Genomic DNA, 18733 nt, shown 5'->3' with positions numbered 1-18733 from the left:
TATATTCCATATTGGGCCATGGGTCAAAAAAAACCATAATATTACACAAAATATAACGCATCTCTAGGTCTCTAAGCACATATTGCATCAAACACTGTCGAACACCAATTTCACCTCATAGCTTGCGCCGTTCTACCCGTTCGTTGACCGTTTGTGGGGGCGTTGTAACTCACCGAAGGGCGGATTGAAACATCGAACCGCGGACATGATTGCGGATATAGAATCAGTGTGAGAGCTGATTTTCCACTGTGCCCCATGTCCCAACGTGCCCCACCTTCCCCTACACTCTAAAACTGTGGTCTGTAATTTATTGATAGTTCTTTGTGTGAAGCGCTATGATAATTATTGGTTCCATTACATTTGAACCCACGTACATTTGAACCCATGACAATTGCATCTGTATGCTATTGCACCTATGGAATTTTTTTTGTTTCACGGATAGTTAAACCCATACTAACCCTAACCCATGGGTTTTAGCACCCGCATATAAATTGAACCCGTGAAAATACGCATGGGTTCAAATGTACATGGGTTCAAATGTACGGTCACCATAATTATTATGTACCTTACCAAATATAAGATTCATTTCCGGTTGCTTATTTGAAATACACTGTAAAACTGTGGTCTGTAATTTATTGATAGTTCTTTGAAGTTCACGTTTAGCGAAAATCATTCCTGGTGAGGTACATAATAAATATTATTATCATAGCGCTTCACACAAAGAATTTCCAATAAATTGCAGACCACATTTTTATAGTGTATTTCAAATAAGCAACCAGACACAATGTTAACATGGCAGTGTAAAGGGCAGCATCACAATCCAAAATTTTGACGAGTGGTGTTTGGTGTGTTACAATCACAAGAGCTATCAATAAATTACAGACCACAGTTTCAAAGTGTGTTTCAAATAAGCAACCAGGCACAATGGTAACATGGCAGTGTAAAGGGCAGCATCACAATCCAAAATATTGACGAGTGGAGTGTTACAATTACAAAAACTATCAATAAATTACATACCACAGTTTTAAAGTGTCCCAAATAAATGATTGGTTGATTGATATTTCAAATAAGCAACCAGACTCAATGTTAACATGGCAGTGCAAACGGCAGCATCACAATCCAAAATATTGACGAGTGGAGTGTTACAATTAAAGCTTTTTTTAAATTAACAAGTCCACGCTTTAGTGGATATTAGCCCACCATGCTGAGGTGTTGGATATACCCGATAGCAATCACACACATTTGCCCTATTATTTTAGCCTAGGTTTCCATGCCCGGGCGGTTACGCTTTAGCCAAATTCGAGTACGAAAACGCGTGCGTGTCTTTGACTCGTGCAATCCATGTTGTTATTAGGAAATATCAAATTATAGTTTCAAACAATACTTTACGTCATTCCGAGGCATTCGGGCACATCAAACATGCTATTGGTCGCTTGATCTGAGGGCGTCATCAGTGATACAATGATGTAACTTTCAATAATGACTCACAATAACGTGCTATAGGATATCGCTTGAGGCGTAGTCTAACTCTAGTATAATAGATTGTTGCGCAAGATTGCAAAGGGAAGAAGTTGTCAATAAGGCATGCACAACCAGCTGGACTTCGTCTTACTATAACGTGAAATGTTGAACGTGAAACTTCCGTATCGGGAATTCCCATTTCCTAGGCTGTTCCCGTACCACTCGGTATCTCTTGCCTTACCGTTAGCACCATCAGATTTACTTGCGTAACTCAGCATGTCAGTGGTGGATGCAACACCTTTGTCAGTAATATGTTCGAATTTATATGAGGTATCGCGACTTTGTTTGGCAAATTTAACAGGTAAGATTATTTAAGACGACTAGTTCTTTTCAAAAGTAAGTGCTTGTTAGTCATTGACGAAGTATCTCTGATAGATTGCAAATACGTAGATATTTCCTGTTATCATTGTAACGGTGAACATTAATTTACAGCATAATAAGACATTCAATAGTTGTACCAAAACGTAACTGTTGCAAGCAGTTTAGTATTTTTAAGTTCCGGCTACTAGGTAGCTAAGCCAGAAGTGTAGGAGGTATAGTTTAATTATGCTTCGCTACGCAATGATTGCACAAATTTATATATACGTTCAGTTTTTGAATTTGTCGACTCTCGTTATGCACATCGTCCAATTTCTTGACCTGACCGCTCAGATTTGCACGACAACTAAATTAGTCCGAGTGTACAGTTGTAAAGTGGCAAAGTGACTATAAACCAAGGGAAGACACGGAGCGCAATGATGCATATCGGACGCCATTTTGTGTCCGGCGAATCAACAGGAACGGGGCAGCATCGGTTTGTTTTAGCTTCGTCAGGAGGTTTCGTTCGTCAATTTGTTTGGAGATTTGTTACTGTTTTGCATTTTATTCGAGTAATTTCAGTATTTTTCTTTTGCTATTTGCCTAGTGGAATAATACTGTAATCGTGCGGTTTCGTGAAAGTTGCGATAGTTATCTTATTATCATGAGTTATGCGATTTTGAAACCTCATATCTCACGAACTTTATATTATATTCAGATAAGTTTTATATTGTTTGAGAGACAATCTAGGACAGCGGTTCCCAACCGCCGGTCCGCGAAGCTTTTTTGCCGGTCCGCGAGAAATTTCATTTTGTTGTTTTTCTACCGTCTCAATCGCTTTACCGAAGACGAAGTTACCTTGGTTTATTTTTTCTTCTTTTCTTTATTATTATTTCTCCTCCGTCGTCATATTATTATTTGATAATTGCGGTATTAATGGCCCGGCGGCGTCATCAAAGTAATCTTGAGTAATCAAACTTTTCGCTTTTTCGGTTCCGATTCATCGCGAAAGCGCTTCGTCAAATCTAGCAAGATTCAGAAACATGAAAATCAGCATTACTGCATTTCTTGATTAATATTACCATCCAAATGAAAGGTTACGAATATTTTTCTGTTTCAACCAGAAAACTCTCAAGAACAGTATACAATTCCAGAGCTTCATCTTGACACCCAGCGAGATATGAACTTGTTGCGACTAGGGATGGGCATTTTCGAATACCTTGTGATTTCAGAATCGAATCAAATAATTTTTTCGAATCGAATCTCGAATATATACTGGGATATATATATTTGTAAGCGACTTTTCCATAGTAATTGGTCCTCTTAACAAATGAATTACTGAAGACATAGAATACATCACTCAAATAGATTACTGAGCGTTCACACACAGTAACAAATACGTTTTATCAATAACTCACTACAGAAAATAGTCATATGTTAGAATTGCGTTGAAAAAATATGATTTCAATGAAAAAAAAATTGGGGAATTCACCTCGACCATTGGCGAAAAGAAGAAAACAAGATGGCGGCGATTCGAAATTTAGCTCTGAACCGATTCGAATAATTTAGTATTCGATTCGAAATGCCCAGCTCTAGTTGCGACCCTGCAGGTGGTCACAAAGCGTGTAACAAAAGCATGGGCCGGTGAGATCTTTTCTGAGTTATGCACAGCAGGATTTTGAGCCTGGCGCCAAGTTAGCAACGACAGTGTAATATAAATTCATTTTGTTTGGTGCGTCGATTAACTGCTAAGGGATTGATATGATAAAACCTCTACTTTACAGTCCAGATTTATAAAATAATCATTGTCATAATTCATTCTTGAGCTCTCAAACAGTTGTCCGAATTTTCAACCAGTTACTTCTAGCTCAAATTAAAACGAAGCAAATTAATCGACTGTGAGCCGCTGCAGAGTTGCGTGTTGCAAAACCTTTATTAATGCCTCGTTTGCAATCCTGTATTGGAAACGGAACAATAGCAAAAGTCTTACTGGAATTGGTGGTAATTGTGTTTGTACATGATTTAGAATGTACATGTTTTTTATGTGAGATGTGTGCCTTTTTTACGAATAATGGGTGGCCAGCACTGCATTTTATTATGCAAATATATGGTATTATTTTATGTACTAACCATTTCAATTTTTGGCCGGCACATTATTTGATAGTTTTTCCTCATGTGAAATGTTTTGCCGGTCCGCGATTACATTTTGTTTAATTTTACCAGTCCGCCATGGTAGAAAGGTTGGGAACCACTGATGTAGGAGACTAATTATAATTATGAGATGGAGATAAAATCTCGCGATTATCGTACTAAAATCGGCCAAACTGAAAAGCGTGAAATTTTTCCGGAAAGCTTTTGAATTAAATAATAAAAACTACGATTTGTTCTTGATTTAACCTGATATGATATCGTCACATTTGCGGAGGTTAAAGATAGCTTTCGAATGGTATCATTAGATAGAATTTATCGTGCATCAGTAGACTTGTATAAGCTATTTTATTCAATGTTCTCCAATTCTTCACATGTCCGCTGCGCCAACTTGAGTTAACAACGACGTTCTTTAATTACTTTGTTGTGCAATTATGTTGTAACGTAGCAGCCCTGCGTTCCTTATGAAAAACAGTTATCGCTTTCCCTCGCAAGTGTGAAACGTCATTACCCAAAGGGATCAACTGAATAATCTCCCCTTCGGACTCACCTGGGGGTGGGGAGGATTCTTTAGTTGGGGTGGAGATTCTTCAGTTGATCCCGTTTCCCAACTGAAGAATATCCCCCTCCCCCAACCCACCTAAGCCGATAATACCAGTTGATCCCTTATTTGACCTGGTGAATACCAGTTGATCCTTTATTTGACCTGGACTTATTATTTGGTAGGGTTAGGGTTAGATGAGATTCTTCAGTTGATCCACCTAAACCTAAATCATATGTTTAAAGCAGGTATTATTTGAACTCGTATTGTGATACCTGTTCACACCATGCCGAACGTTTAAAGCCTAGGTGAATCATTCCAGAAGCTAATGAAATGCCCGAATTTTCTCAAGGATTTTCTCAGTTTTTCTTGAATTAACGAGCTGTTGCAACAGTTGCTCCAAAAATTATAGAATGTAAAGATCGCATGGCTAGCACATTGTGCGGCCTAATGAATTTCATCGAGGCGTACAAGTTGTACTTTCTAACGTACAAGATTTAAAGACCAGTCGCCGCGACTGGTGTTACAGTGTTATTTCGATTCTTTTGCGTCGGATAACGTAAAATATTTGCTAGGTGATCTAGCGTCGCTATCATGTCTCCCACGTTTTGTTGATAAAACTTAATTGTAATTTTAATGATATCTAACAGAGAAAAATTAGCCTTGATGTTTCTGGCGGAACCCTATAAAGACGCGGGATTCAAATTATTTGTTTGTTTCTATAAAAGGTGCCAATCCCAGTAAATGACCACGATCGTTACTAACTCTTTTTCGGTCCTACACACATGATAAAATATTGAATATTGATAGTTTTACCCAATATTCATGCCACCCATCCAAAAAAGCAATCGTATTTTCGCGCGAAGTATAAACTATATTTCGATCCAATATTAATACCTTTTATAATATATGTTCACCAGTTACTTTTCTGACAGATAAAGTTGACTGCTTGGAATTTAATTTCCCATCTTGCCACAATGTAGATTTTGACATTTTGAAACGTTTTCTCAATTTGCGGGTAAATATTCACGCAACGGACTGGTTTTCAAATAAAATTATTGAAAAACAGTATGCTAGTGAAACTGCAGCAAGAGCTCAAGTCAAATAGATAATATATTATTTTATACACTCCAGATTATTAGATGTTCTTGTAAACTTGACATATGCCGTTATCCTTCATTCCATGCATATAGTATATTTTTATTGATATGACAATGTAAACCCTGTTGAAAATTTGCGATACGCATATTTTAATATCATGTCATGTACCGTACTAATAGTTGCAAGTTTCTGTAGTGTAATTTGTATTGTAGATCTGCCAGTTTGTTAAAATAATCTCTGTGCAAGTAGCGATACTTACATCAGGAATTTTTATAATAGAAAGGGTATCTCTTTGTTTAATATTTTTGGTCTAATTGGGTGTTGATTTATGGAGTGAAGTTGGATAGCTTTAACCTTAACTTTGTATATGCCGACCATACCGCCGAGCCGAGTTATCTGAGAAACATATGCAACCAAGTAATTTTTCAGAAGAAAGTTCAATCGTTTTGCCGCTGCGAAAGTTTGGTCCGAATTATTGAGCATTATTTTTTTTATTCAACTGTTCAACGATCGCAGGTTTCAATCAGTTAGGAATCTTATAGCGATAGATTTCTGGACACAAAATGGCGGGTGTGACGTCACACAATCGATTATAACGTTTATAGTCACTTTGTAAAGTGGTATATAAGTGCTCGCATCCAGTAGTTGATAGTATTGCAAAATCGAGCATTGTTGTAGTAAGGTACACGCTTATTGCTGTGCGACAGGATCTAATTACCCAATGCAGTGAATATTATTACGTACTTGTTTCGTTGAAAGTAATTTGATCGTTCAATGTTGAAACGGATATCACCTATGCTAAATTAACAATGACATTCGCTTCAATCATTTATTGTCAGACAATTATGTCGCTAGGAACTTAGTCATGTTCGTCTTTTTAGTTTAGCTATTTTTTTAATGTTGCTTTGTTATTTTCAGGTATCCATACGTGTCAATCCTAAATTATTGTGTTAGTATACATATATCGGAGTATTGTCATTACCAGATACCATGTCGATATTTTCTACAGCAAGGCTTTGTTTTGGGAAAGGTAAATTTGTTTTATTTCTGGGCCATGTTTGGACTGGAATATTCGGAAAATATATAATTTTCAACTGTAGTTGTATTATTCGATATTAGGGAGAACTTCGACAGAGCTCACTGCAAATTATCACAATTATGTGATAATAAATCATTTTTTGGTTATTATACTTATTAAAACGAATTTGTACACGTGCCTAAAAATATATATAGTTGGGTTGTACACATTATCCTAATATTCGATAGTCTAGTTTATCGGTACGTATATTGAGTAACATAAATTGTGAAATATGACATATTTTAACCGCTATACGTGATAAATGTATGATCATTCTTACACTACATAGGATTCCGCTACAACCAAGTACTTTTGAAAATCGATGTGAAAGAAATCACAGCGACGCCACTCACCAAAAGAACCATCAAAACATGCAGCAGAAACAACAAAAAATTTAATGAACCGTTGCATGGCAGCGACCTGGCCCGCCCTGCAGGTGAGGAACAAACTTACATCAGCATTTTCATCTAACAACGCGGTCCTTTATTATATGGAAAGGTTTTGTAGTAACACTGTATTTTACCTGCCCAGTTATTAATTTCTAACCATACCACACCTATGTATATCTTTATGTGAGGATACAATTGTCAATCGCATATGTTACCAATATCATATGTATATACAGCAGTCGTGTGTTTGAAATCGGAGCGTTGCCTTTTGTTCAATCATCGAAGCATTATACACTTTGCATTTGATAGAATTCAGTGTTTCCTAACCCGAGTCCGCGGTCTCAAATGAGTCGGCGGAGCGTTTGAATGAGTCCGCAACGAGCCAGAAATTCTCTGCGAGACGCAAACGTTTTTGCGAAACTTAACCATCAGCCAAATTACAATTTACGTTATAATTTACATAAAACATAAAAAGCAAGTTTATTCACATAGCATCAATCAAGTCAATATTTACTGGATAATGAGTCGGGCTGGACATATATTCGAACATTCAACTATCAGAATAGCAATTTACTATTCGAAAATTTGGTAACAGGTGACGCGACAGGTCACTTGCGCGTCGTCTATTCAAACGATTGGATTTCACAACTCACTTGCGGATTTCCGACAAAAACAAGAGTCGGCACATGCGTGGATAGATAGATACTTAAATGGTGTTTCTCGCAAGCTCGAACAACGAGGAATATTTTTTTTTTCTGGTAGGTGTCAAGGGTGCCGTCTAAATTAAAAAGCGGCAATACAAAATAATCAGAAATAAAACCAAGAACATCATGAGTTTTGGTTTATGATGGTCCGCGACCGATTAAAAACGCTTTTTTAGACATTGAAAATCGCATAATTTCGGGTGCTACCGTCGTATACGTATCAGCGCATGTTCTCTATAGGATTTTTTGCTTCACTGCCTCCACATTGGTGCGTACAGTACGAGCGCCGTAAGTGTTGTACGAACAGCTCAAGCTCAGATTTGTCGAATTCCCCAAAATACGAATCAAAACAAAATATAATCAGGCACTTTACCACGAATTTTTGTGTCCACGGATTGTCAAAGTAGTATTTATTGCTTTTATTTCGTCAACACAATCGCAGATTAAAATGATCACAATTAAATTAATATTAAAGCATGTCGATGAATATTTTTTTTCGTTGATTCACAAAGATACTTTAATTATAGTTTTATTAAGTACTAAATTAAGTTGTAATTTCTGGAAATTTATAGCAGATAGTAGGATTTTTCTAACGGCGTTAACAAATTCGCAAGATCGCAAAAAATATGTATTAAAACTAAATACGAGATAGCGAACGGAGACCGCCGACTTATCGATATTCCGCACGTTCAATATTTTACTAGACAATTTTTGTGGAGTACGATTTTTTCATGACTTATTCTCGTAAATTGTTCTTTATTGGTTTGCCACATTCTGAATAATTTATCCTGCTGAAACACACAGAACTGGATTGTTTTGATCAGTTTTCAGCCAATACCCAATTTACCACCGAAAATACGAAGGATGGTTCCGATTATATCCGAATTGGCTTTATACAACGATTCCATTCAGGCGATGTCGAAGCGGCGTGTAACCAAAATACCTAAACCCTCAACATCGCAGACAGAGCAATGTTACGCACACACACACACAATATGATATGATGAATGCACATGCAAAATCTGCAGCAGATACAATCTTACTTTCGTGAAATATCACGTGCATCTAACAGACAAATACCTGTCAACATACTTACCGATTAAAATCGATAAGTAATAATCGGGCAATATATTCTCACATTATTATGTTCGCAGATGCCGTGGCATTTTAAAGAAGTAATCAGGCTTGTCCATGGGTCATATTTTTCTGTCCCATTTCCATCTCATCCCATAGCAATTATGCCTGTCCCATCCTATGGGATTCCCATTGTAACACAATTCAATGAAAAAAAATTAGATTTAGCGTCTACTAAATAGGACAACATGTACGAAGAAACATGCAAAACAACAAAATTTACGGACTTTGTTAACTTTATATTCATAACTATTATACATGTGATCATCAGCCCTTTCACGAAGTATATTGTTAATGCTGAATATATTTTTGCTTTTTAAAACTAACAAGAATGCTATGCTCAAATATATGGGCACGAAATCCATAACGAAATGTTTTACCATCATTTCCCTGAAAATCATACGGTTTTCGTGTCCCATAGAAAATACAAATGTGTGCTGTTCCATCCCATCCCATGGGACGTTTCCCACGGACAAGTCTGGAAGTAATGCTTTCCTCCTGTCATAAGTCGATGCAACCGCGAGTAATGATTTGTTCAAAAAGAATTGTTTTAAAACAATTGTTTTAAATCAATTTTTTTTTGCCTGTTTTGTTCAAAATGGCTGTACTATTTGATTTTTTTGTATTAAATAGGTTGAAAAAAAATGGATGTTAAAACTTGCCAAGCGCTTCCTATTTGCAATTAATCGTTCAAAACGCCACAAATATCGATAGAGACCTATGCACACCCTCTCGAGTTGTGGTTCAGTGGTTGGCGCAGTAAGACGCAGCCGATAAGCCATTATGTGAATGACCCTGCTGCGATGAAACCACCTTGCGAAAATTGGAGTGCGATCGAATAAATGAGTTTGTGTAACCTTGAAAAACTCTATCACTACGACCATAAAAACAAAGTATGCTAATCGTAAATTAACCGAACAGTATTAACCTTAATAATGCCATCATTTTATGAGAAAAATGTCAATACATGAACTCGAAATTCATATTATGGCGTCATAACAGATTAGTTGTGGCGTCTTTGCATCAGAGGACTCTTACAATTAACAAAAGCTAGGCTAGGGTGTCTCATCGTTTATATCAGTAGATTACCGCCGATATAAGCATATTCTTCATTATCGCAACCCACTCGTTTTGCCGAAGGACTGCACTTGATCTAATTGCTTATGTAGTAGGCTCGTGAGCTTATTTTCATGATTTTTCTTACTCAAAACGTCCCTCTGATATCTCGGCTAAACATTCCGGGTAAAATCTTATGACTTTGGTGGACGTGGCGATAAATGTACGCAATAGAAGTAAAAGTCAAAATAAAAAATGTTACCTATATTTTTGAAATTATAATTCCGGCTGCGTGTGCAGCTGCCAGAATGTAACGTTTTGGCGTAGTTTCGCGGCGATGCAAGGGGTATTTCAATAAAAAATACAAAAAATACAGAAAAAAATTGATTTAAAACAAGCCCTTGTTTTAAAACACGGTGTTTTTTTAGAATTGATAAAAAACAAAACCCTAACCGCGAGTGACCATGAACACAAATAAATTAAAATAGAAAGACATTTCAAGTTCTTGTCGTTATCATGGATTGAATATTGTGCGACAGAAAAGGGCAGTTATACACTAAAAAAGTCGGCTCTTTTAACAAAGGCGTAATTGCGGCGAATTTCCGATTTTGAAATTCGTTAAAATTTTGTTGTTGTTGGTTTTAACACTTCTTCACACAGAGTACGGTTGCAATAAACGCACGGTGAGTTGGCAAAGGTGTTCGCCGGTGAGAAAATAGTCCGCGACCAAAAAGGTCGGGAAACACTGTGTTAGATAGAAAGTGGTTATGCTCTTTCGTTTACAAAATTCGTGCGCATAGCAGTTTTGTAGGACTAGTGGGTTTTTGTGATATCATAGAATGACTGTAGTTGTACACGGATACTCAAGTACCACGAGCAGTGGCGTATTTACGTAAAATGGCGCCCATGGCAAAGTCTGAAAATGGCGAGCCATGGCTGCCACACCCAAGAGACGCCACTGACCACGATGCCTAACTCTGCACGTATATATCGTTAACCGCACATATCATGACGAGACGGCCGCGGAATGATCCTTGGCTCAAAACAAGTTATACATTTACTTATCTTTTGTTATACCTCTCTTGCCATATCCGAAACAAATAACCGATTCAATGTGAAAGCACAATATCACATCTCGTTATCAAATTTATCTGCATCCTACGAAAATGAGTTCGTGACGCTCCACAAATTAAACAGAATGTACCATGTGTAATCATAGCGCGCAATAAACTTGGTCTGAAGAGTTTGTCGCAAATATACTAGCTAAGGTCAAATAATAGTTAGTTTAAGAAATAATTCTAATGTCATCGCTGTTACTAACACATTCTTCGTAATAGAAATGGCCATTTTTATGGAGTACCATGGCATCATAAATTGGCTATTGCGGTATGTGCGAATCATCATTGTGAAAACATTTTTGTAACCGAAATTGCGCAACCATATACTATCAAAATGCAAAGTGTATAAAGGTACAATTGCTGTGATGCTTCGCTAATTGAACAAAAATTATCGCTGATATGATTTCAGAAATAAGGCTGTATATGTACATCATTCGAATGGCTGTATATGTATATGAGTAAGTGGCATATGTATATCTTTGGTTGTGTACATACATTTTGTTATCGATACCACTCGGAAGATGATGAAAATGTTGTATCATGACAAGTTGAATTTTTGTAATGATTCGCCTTGAAAATCTGTAAGAAATTCACGTTACGCTCGTCACAATATGTTACCAAGTTGAATTTGTGCATTCTTCCAACTTGTTATACATATATATAAATCCAATTTAAATTAATTTATGAAATTTAACTGTACAAATCACTTTATATTTTCTACTTTACTTTTATAAATTAACTTAAAATATTATCACCAGTGGTGGGATCCAGAGGTTTAAGATGTTATAGGCGACCGGAGCAAATAGGCTACGTGCACCGCAGATATGACAACTAGCATTATAGATTAAATTTTTGTGCGTGTTATGTTAATTCAGCATATGTAGTGATATATATACATGTTTTCTAAAATGAGGGAATCTGTTGTTGATTAGTTCGATCGGTGCAAAAGAGCATTTTAAATAATCTCAGCACTGTTTACCCATCACTCGTTACGATGTGAATTGTGAATGAACTCGTTGCAGGTATCGCAAGTATGATGAGATTACCAATTGCAACGAATACAGACGGCCTTGATGCTTGTTTTGTTGGGGTACCAATTGATCATGCAACATCCAACAGATCGGGAACGAGGTACAAACATACAACACTAGATTTTATCTTGCACAAAAATATTAGAAATCTCATTTTACAAAAATAAGATAAAACTAGAAATAGTTTGTAAATTGTAACTTGAGTCATGATGAGTTTTGCTTTTGGTATTGTAACATTTACGCTATAAACTGTATCTAACGATTGTTTTATACCAAGGTTTGGTCCCAGGCACATACGAGTCGAATCAGCAATCGTTCGCAAATATAATTACGAAACAAGAGCGGACCCATTTTCTTCTCTTCAGGTATGTATAGCTCAATTTATAAACTATGTTCGTTTATATTCATTTATTTATTATCCGTAAAAATTTTAAAGAATTCGCGATATTATTTTTTCAGGTCGCAGACATCGGTGACGTGAAAGTGAATCTTTTTCATTTGGAAAAATGTGTGGACGACATAAGAGAACAGTACAGAGAAATCGTTAAAAATGGTTGCAGACCATTAACTCTAGGTAACTATGATAAGTATAAAATGATATTGCATACTTATTAATACTATATTGTTGCGAATATATTATTACATGTCTTTTATATTTAATTTTAAATATTAAAGGAGCTGTGTATTAGTGAGATATAGACTGGGGCTTCAATAATTAACCCGCACGGGAGTGGCTTCCTGGGTAAATATTAATCTTACAATTAACCTGCATATACACACAACATGGTCATTTTCAATCGTTTTCTAATAAATTCGTTTGTCCTGAAATTTTTTTAGGTGGAGATCATTTGATATCATACCCAATATTACAAGCGATAGGCGAGAAGTAAGTTAAGATATTATATGTTATTGTTTTTCATTCTTGTGTACTTTGTCTATCATTAGACGCTTCTATCACGCTTACCGATATGTAACATTGCGTCATCTGTGACTTTCGAAATCAAGTGGCACTTGATTTCAAAACTCAGCAAATATAAATTGCGTAATGCTGCAATCACATTGATATTTAGGATTGCGTCATATTATTCTAGAATCTAGATGTCATTACCAACCATTCCTCAACATACCACGCAAGCTAAAACGCCAAGTGTCGAATAAAAACCAGAATGTCAATTTGAATTGATTTTTGCTTCGTCATTCGTTACACTGCACTTGCTTGGCAGTCCACCTCTTGTGTAGATGCACTTGGGAGAAATCAAGCATATTTCTAAGATTTGTTCTTATTTCGAGGGTCTTTGTCTTAGAAATTGTTTTTGTCCTTATTTCTGAGAAACGTCCCTATTTTGACAGGTGTCCTATTTTATGGGTAGAGGTTCTTATACCAGACACTTAGATTGGTCAATTCAAATGATTGATTAGCGAGAAATGATATTCTACAACCTCATTGATTGCTACATGCATTCATTACGAAATAACATCAAATTAATTGACACAATGACAAAACAGTAGTCTACCGGTCAAAATCAGTTCGTGTAACTTGAATCAAAATACAACTTAAAAGTGAAATGGAAAGGATCGTTTCTTAGAATAAAGAACTGCTGGAGCAAATCCTTTTTAGTGCGAAGTATGATTAGACACTGGCTGCACTGGCATGAATATACATTTTGTTTATTATATTTCGATTTTTGTTATTCTATTTCTATATTTCCCTGATGTCCTTATTTTTGGGTTGATATCGATGGCAGCCCTGCCTATGAATGACATGTGATTTTGTTATACGCAGCAAGAGTAATATAGGCGCAAATTTACGCATGATGTGTCATCTCTACTGTTAAGACAAGGAAAAGGCAAAAAAGCAATGACAAACTTGTCGCACAACCGCAACTTGCATAGGCGCGATTGCGAGGAAGTTCTGAACATGCATGGACCGAGGATAAACGAACACTACAAGCAGAGGCAACTTTTTGTCGCTAGCGGGCCAAAATCAAGTGTTACAAATCTTGGCGGGCACATATTTTTTCGAAAAAGTTAAAAACTGAACGGGTGGCTGATGAACCACATTATTTATACAGATTAGAAATTGAAGTTCTAGACCAGGGTGGTCCAAGGTTGTCCGCTCTGCGGGCCACAAAATTATTTTTGCATTGTTCGCGGGCCACAATATGGCCAAGAATAGGTAAACAGTGCGATACGAAACAAACATTTTTATTGTGCAAACACATAGTTATCAGGCATAGACATTCTAGGCTAATAGAAGCCGCATTCTATTTTTAGTTTTCTCTGATGCCTATATTTTTAGCATATATTGCCGACCAAAAAGTTAGAAAACCAGATTAAAATTTAATTTTAGACTGACAAGCACATTATTTAACTTCGCTAGTTGCCTCAGCTAACCATAACACTAGTCAATTCACAATATTTTTGTACGCGGGCCGGATATGACCCGCAGGTGGCCGACAGCTGATCTAAAGTCTTACTTTGGTTTCCTGCAATGCTCATGTTTTGTGGTAGTTTTGTGCGCACCGATTGCCCCGTTTTCTCGATGTCGCAATAGTAGTAGTTATTAACAAATTCTATTTCATATTCGAAACTGTACTCATTGCTACGCTTACTCATTGTTTAAATTGCTTTGTTCGCAAAAGGAGAACGAGTCATCCACGTTTCTAAGACAAAATAAGCACGCAACTCCAAAATAAGCACTTTTCTTAGAAATGAGCACATCGTTACTTTATAAGACGCGGTCTAGAAAATAAGCACATATCTTAGAAATAGCACGATATGGCAATCCTGATTATGTCTGATGTAAAGCGCGTTATGTCGATTTTCAAAGGAGTGCAAGTGGGAATTCGTAAACTAAAGCTGGCTCGAGTTATTGAATTGAAAATCAGCGCTTGTCAATTACACAGCTGGCTCGATATGCGAGTGGTAAGCATAAAATCTGGAATTGTTTCTTTGTGGTTTGCGTGCTAAAGGTTGATCGCTTGCACCGTCATTACTTTTCTTGCCAAGTAAACACAAAGTAGTTGTATATTTATAAATTTCGACACATTTGCACTCAAAAAAAAACACACACTATGATAAAATGACAAATATACATACGAACATATGAAACGTGATTTTGTTATACGCAGCAAGAGTAATATAGGCGCAAATTTACGCATGATGTGTCATCTCTACTGTTAAGACAAGGAAAAGGCAAAAAAGCAATGACAAACTTGGTTACGCTTCTCATTGTTTAAATTGCTTTGTACGCAAAAGAAGAACGAGTCATCCAAGTTTCCAAGACAAAATAAACACGCAACTCAAAAATAAGCACTTTTCTTAGAAATAAGCACATCGTTACATTATAAGACGCAGTCTAGAAAATAAGCACAAATCTTAGAAATGAGCACGATATGGCAACTATGCCTATAAGGCATCAAAATAGCTCTCGATGGCGAACGCTATTCAGCATATTCATCTTTATTCCAAACTAAATTTAAAATTTAATTTTTTTTAATCTTGGAAGGTTTTTTTCTTTATCATGGGGACCCAAACGAAATTTTACTTGCCATGTCATACACATTCGCTTTGAACAAGACCGTAGGCAAGCAACCAGTAATCGTTTTTGGCAGTTTGAATTTGCGTGTTAGGAATGAGTGAATTTGAATTAATATTCAGGTGAATATTTAAAGTAGGTTATGTCATCGATTCATTTTAATATCCCAATTAATTTTTACAATGATCCTAATTTATGAACTTTTTTCAGATATGGTCCAGTAGCCATGGTACACATCGACGCACATTCGGACTGCGCTGACTCGTTTGGCGGAGAAAAATTAGCTCATGGTACCCCCTTTAAAAGAGCAATGGACGAAAATTTGTTAGATTGCAAAAAAGTCGTCCAAATCGGGATTCGCGGTTCAGTGGGGGCTGGAATGGACGATTATGATTATCAATTGCAAAAAGTTAGTTTCAGCTACCCAAAATATCTTTTAGTAATTTTTCAATGCAATACTTTGAGATACACAACACTCTAGCGTGCCATCCAACACAACATTTCTATCATCGGCAATTGGTATTAGGTCATGTCAGCTAGTTTCGTTGTACAACTGAGCTATATGTAGACAGTAGTGGAATTGAAATTTAAAACCAATATTCATTTTATTCTTTTTCCTACTAATGCGGAATGGTTGCTATAATTTATGAAATTCATTTAAAAATTATAAAAAACATAATGAAATACTCATTATTTGTAATATTATTTTACTTCAGGGATTCAGAATAGTTCATGCAAAAGAATGTTGGTTTAAGTCGATGAAACCTCTTATGGCTGAAATCAGAGAGACCATTGGAGATACTCCCACATATTTGAGGTAATGTATGAAAAAACTGCAAAATAATTTGCGAAAAATTTCGAATTCTCTCACAAACTTCAAGATATTTGAAAAGATATAAACGTTTTTTATTGAATGCATGCGACAAGCCTCCATTGTACTATTTACAAAGAATATCGAGGTTTGGATAAAAAACAAGAGATTATTATTATCACTATCATCTATTGGAAATTTGAAAATGTTTATCCCATTCTTTTCTCCCAGTAGCGACAACAACGTAAATATATACCACCATCGCTAACATTAATTTAGTTTAGTAAAAGAATCAATAAGCCCTTTTCATGCCCAATATCTTGTTTTGCAGACTCTTTTTGCAAGCAAACGTTTTGTGTAGTTTTCGAATACCATATTACTATTTTTGCTTCGATAAAATGTGGCTTATGCATCGTTCACAAAATTGTTACGATAACCAATTATAATATTCCTATTATGTGTAGAAACTGAAAGTAAACTAACAATCCTTTCTACAGTTTTGATATAGACGGTCTTGATCCAAGTTTTGCTCCTGGAACTGGTACACCAGAAATAGGGGGTCTGACGTCACACCAGGGCATGGAAATTATACAGGGTTGTCGTGGACTCAACATAGTCGGTGCAGATTTGGTTGAAGTCTCTCCGCCCTACGATACAACAGGTAGTAGCATTGGACTTTTCAGTAATGATTCTGTCTTATATGTGGTTCTGGTGGCGTGTTGTGCATATGATATATATATGATGGTAGACTATGTATATATATGCTACATGTAAGCAGTTTACCAGGTAACATCCTGGTAATATCAAAGCGTTGAAGGTGACAAACAATTTTCAGTGTATTAATTTTTTCATTATTATTTTTTGTTTTATCTACAGTTTCTCGAGTTTTACGTATTTTATTATATCTCTGTGGTTGTGGGAGTGTGTGTGAATTGAGTAAATATTTTAGGTGAGCGAACACGAACCACTCCTTGTGACAAAACCCTTCAATCTAAATTTTGTACGCTATAAACCTTAATTAAGGTTTTGTTTTCTCTCCTGACTCTACAATCAGTTTTTATTTAGTTGTTTTTTATCAACTACTTCATCGTCTGTTATGCTGATTATGGAGTCGAAATAAACTTGGAAGGTCTCGACTTCGCGAATTGGCTTGTCTATAGATAAATCCAACATTTTACCTATACAGTGAAATATTCCAATATCTGATTTTTGAGAAAGAACATGCGTTTTAAAACTGTTCATCTATATTCTCGAAATTTTGATAAAAGATTATGCCGCAGTTGTCAGTTTATTCATTTTTACGGGTTATCTTCAAATCACATGATCTACTAACGCTATCTCTCTTGTTTGCCTTGGAATTAGATATATAGATTAAACTCAAGAATCGTATTCATATGATTCAAATTGCGAGAGCTGTCATTATTGATGGAAATCTCGCTCATTGGACTAATAGTGTTTTCATTTTTTTTCCAGGAACTACTGCACTCACCGCCGCTAACCTTCTGTTTGAAATGCTTTGCGTACTTCCCGGAGTTAAATACCACGACTGAAAGTTTTGTCATGACGAGCAAAACCGACAAAGTTAATTCTGTCAGACCACAAGCCCTTTACATGTGATTTGTCTGTTTGCAATATAATTTGGTTGAAATTATACAATATGAATTTAATGGCACTGGAAAGTTCGTCTAATAACAAGACTTCAATTTTTTAAAACTGGTTCCGAGGAATTGTGCAGCTTATTGCGGCTTTCTGTTATATATGTATATTTCATTATTTATTGAGAAAAATTGCTGGTTTAGATAGAGTATTTGTTCTATTAATTTTCTATTTTAAGCACGATTTGATGCAGTTTATGATCTTGGGCGCTTGTGACTAGACTTGCCCCAATCAATCCCTGATATATATATAAATATACAATGCCATTTTTCGAGTAGATGTACAACAATTTTCTCGCTTTTTTTATGATGTATGATCCGAATGGAGTTTTGAACACTCTCCATGTCTTCTTCGACAGTTTGCTAAGATACATATTTCCTACGCTTGCTTGTTGCATCACATTTGCTCATAACAGTATATTAATTTGACCCTGTACGCGCTATCAAGCTCAGTTGTTGGTTCGCACTACCATCCGGTGTGTTTGCACTTGACAATTATAGATTTGAAGACCAAGCATGAAAATAAAATATCAAACATGCCAATTTTTTTGCATTTCAATTCAACTAATATGGCAGGGATCGACAGATAAAGATCGTCTTTGGCTCATTGT

The 18733-nt window shown here is 36.1% G+C and overlaps 1 protein-coding gene across 1 annotated transcript; it reads left to right on the top strand.

Annotated features, from left to right (window-relative positions):
• The first annotated feature begins 1575 nt into the window (after positions 1–1575).
• LOC120347203 (guanidinobutyrase-like) lies at positions 1576–18594 on the top strand. The gene is made up of 11 exons (XM_039417108.2): positions 1576–1822; positions 6527–6638; positions 6976–7122; positions 12110–12218; positions 12396–12483; positions 12578–12692; positions 12956–13004; positions 15867–16065; positions 16373–16473; positions 16965–17128; positions 17941–18594. Exons 2-11 carry the CDS (start codon positions 6599–6601, stop codon positions 18015–18017), a joined length of 1089 nt encoding a protein of 362 aa, XP_039273042.2. The 5' UTR covers positions 1576–1822; positions 6527–6598; the 3' UTR covers positions 18018–18594.
• Positions 18595–18733: the final 139 nt, after the last annotated feature.

The sequence above is a fragment of the Styela clava genome, chromosome 11 (assembly GCF_964204865.1).
Source record: "Styela clava chromosome 11, kaStyClav1.hap1.2, whole genome shotgun sequence".
NCBI lineage: Eukaryota > Metazoa > Chordata > Ascidiacea > Stolidobranchia > Styelidae > Styela > Styela clava.
Note: the sequence above shows the minus strand (reverse complement) of the source record. Positions and strands in the feature narration are given on the sequence as shown.

Coding starts and splice junctions, on each gene's coding strand:
- LOC120347203 (XM_039417108.2), top strand. CDS start 6,599: ATGTCGATATTTTCTACAGCAAGGCTTTGTTTTGGGAAAG. Junction 7,123..12,109: donor CGACCTGGCCCGCCCTGCAG/GTGAGGAACAAA, acceptor AACTCGTTGCAG/GTATCGCAAGTATGATGAGA. Junction 12,484..12,577: donor ACCCATTTTCTTCTCTTCAG/GTATGTATAGCT, acceptor TTATTTTTTCAG/GTCGCAGACATCGGTGACGT.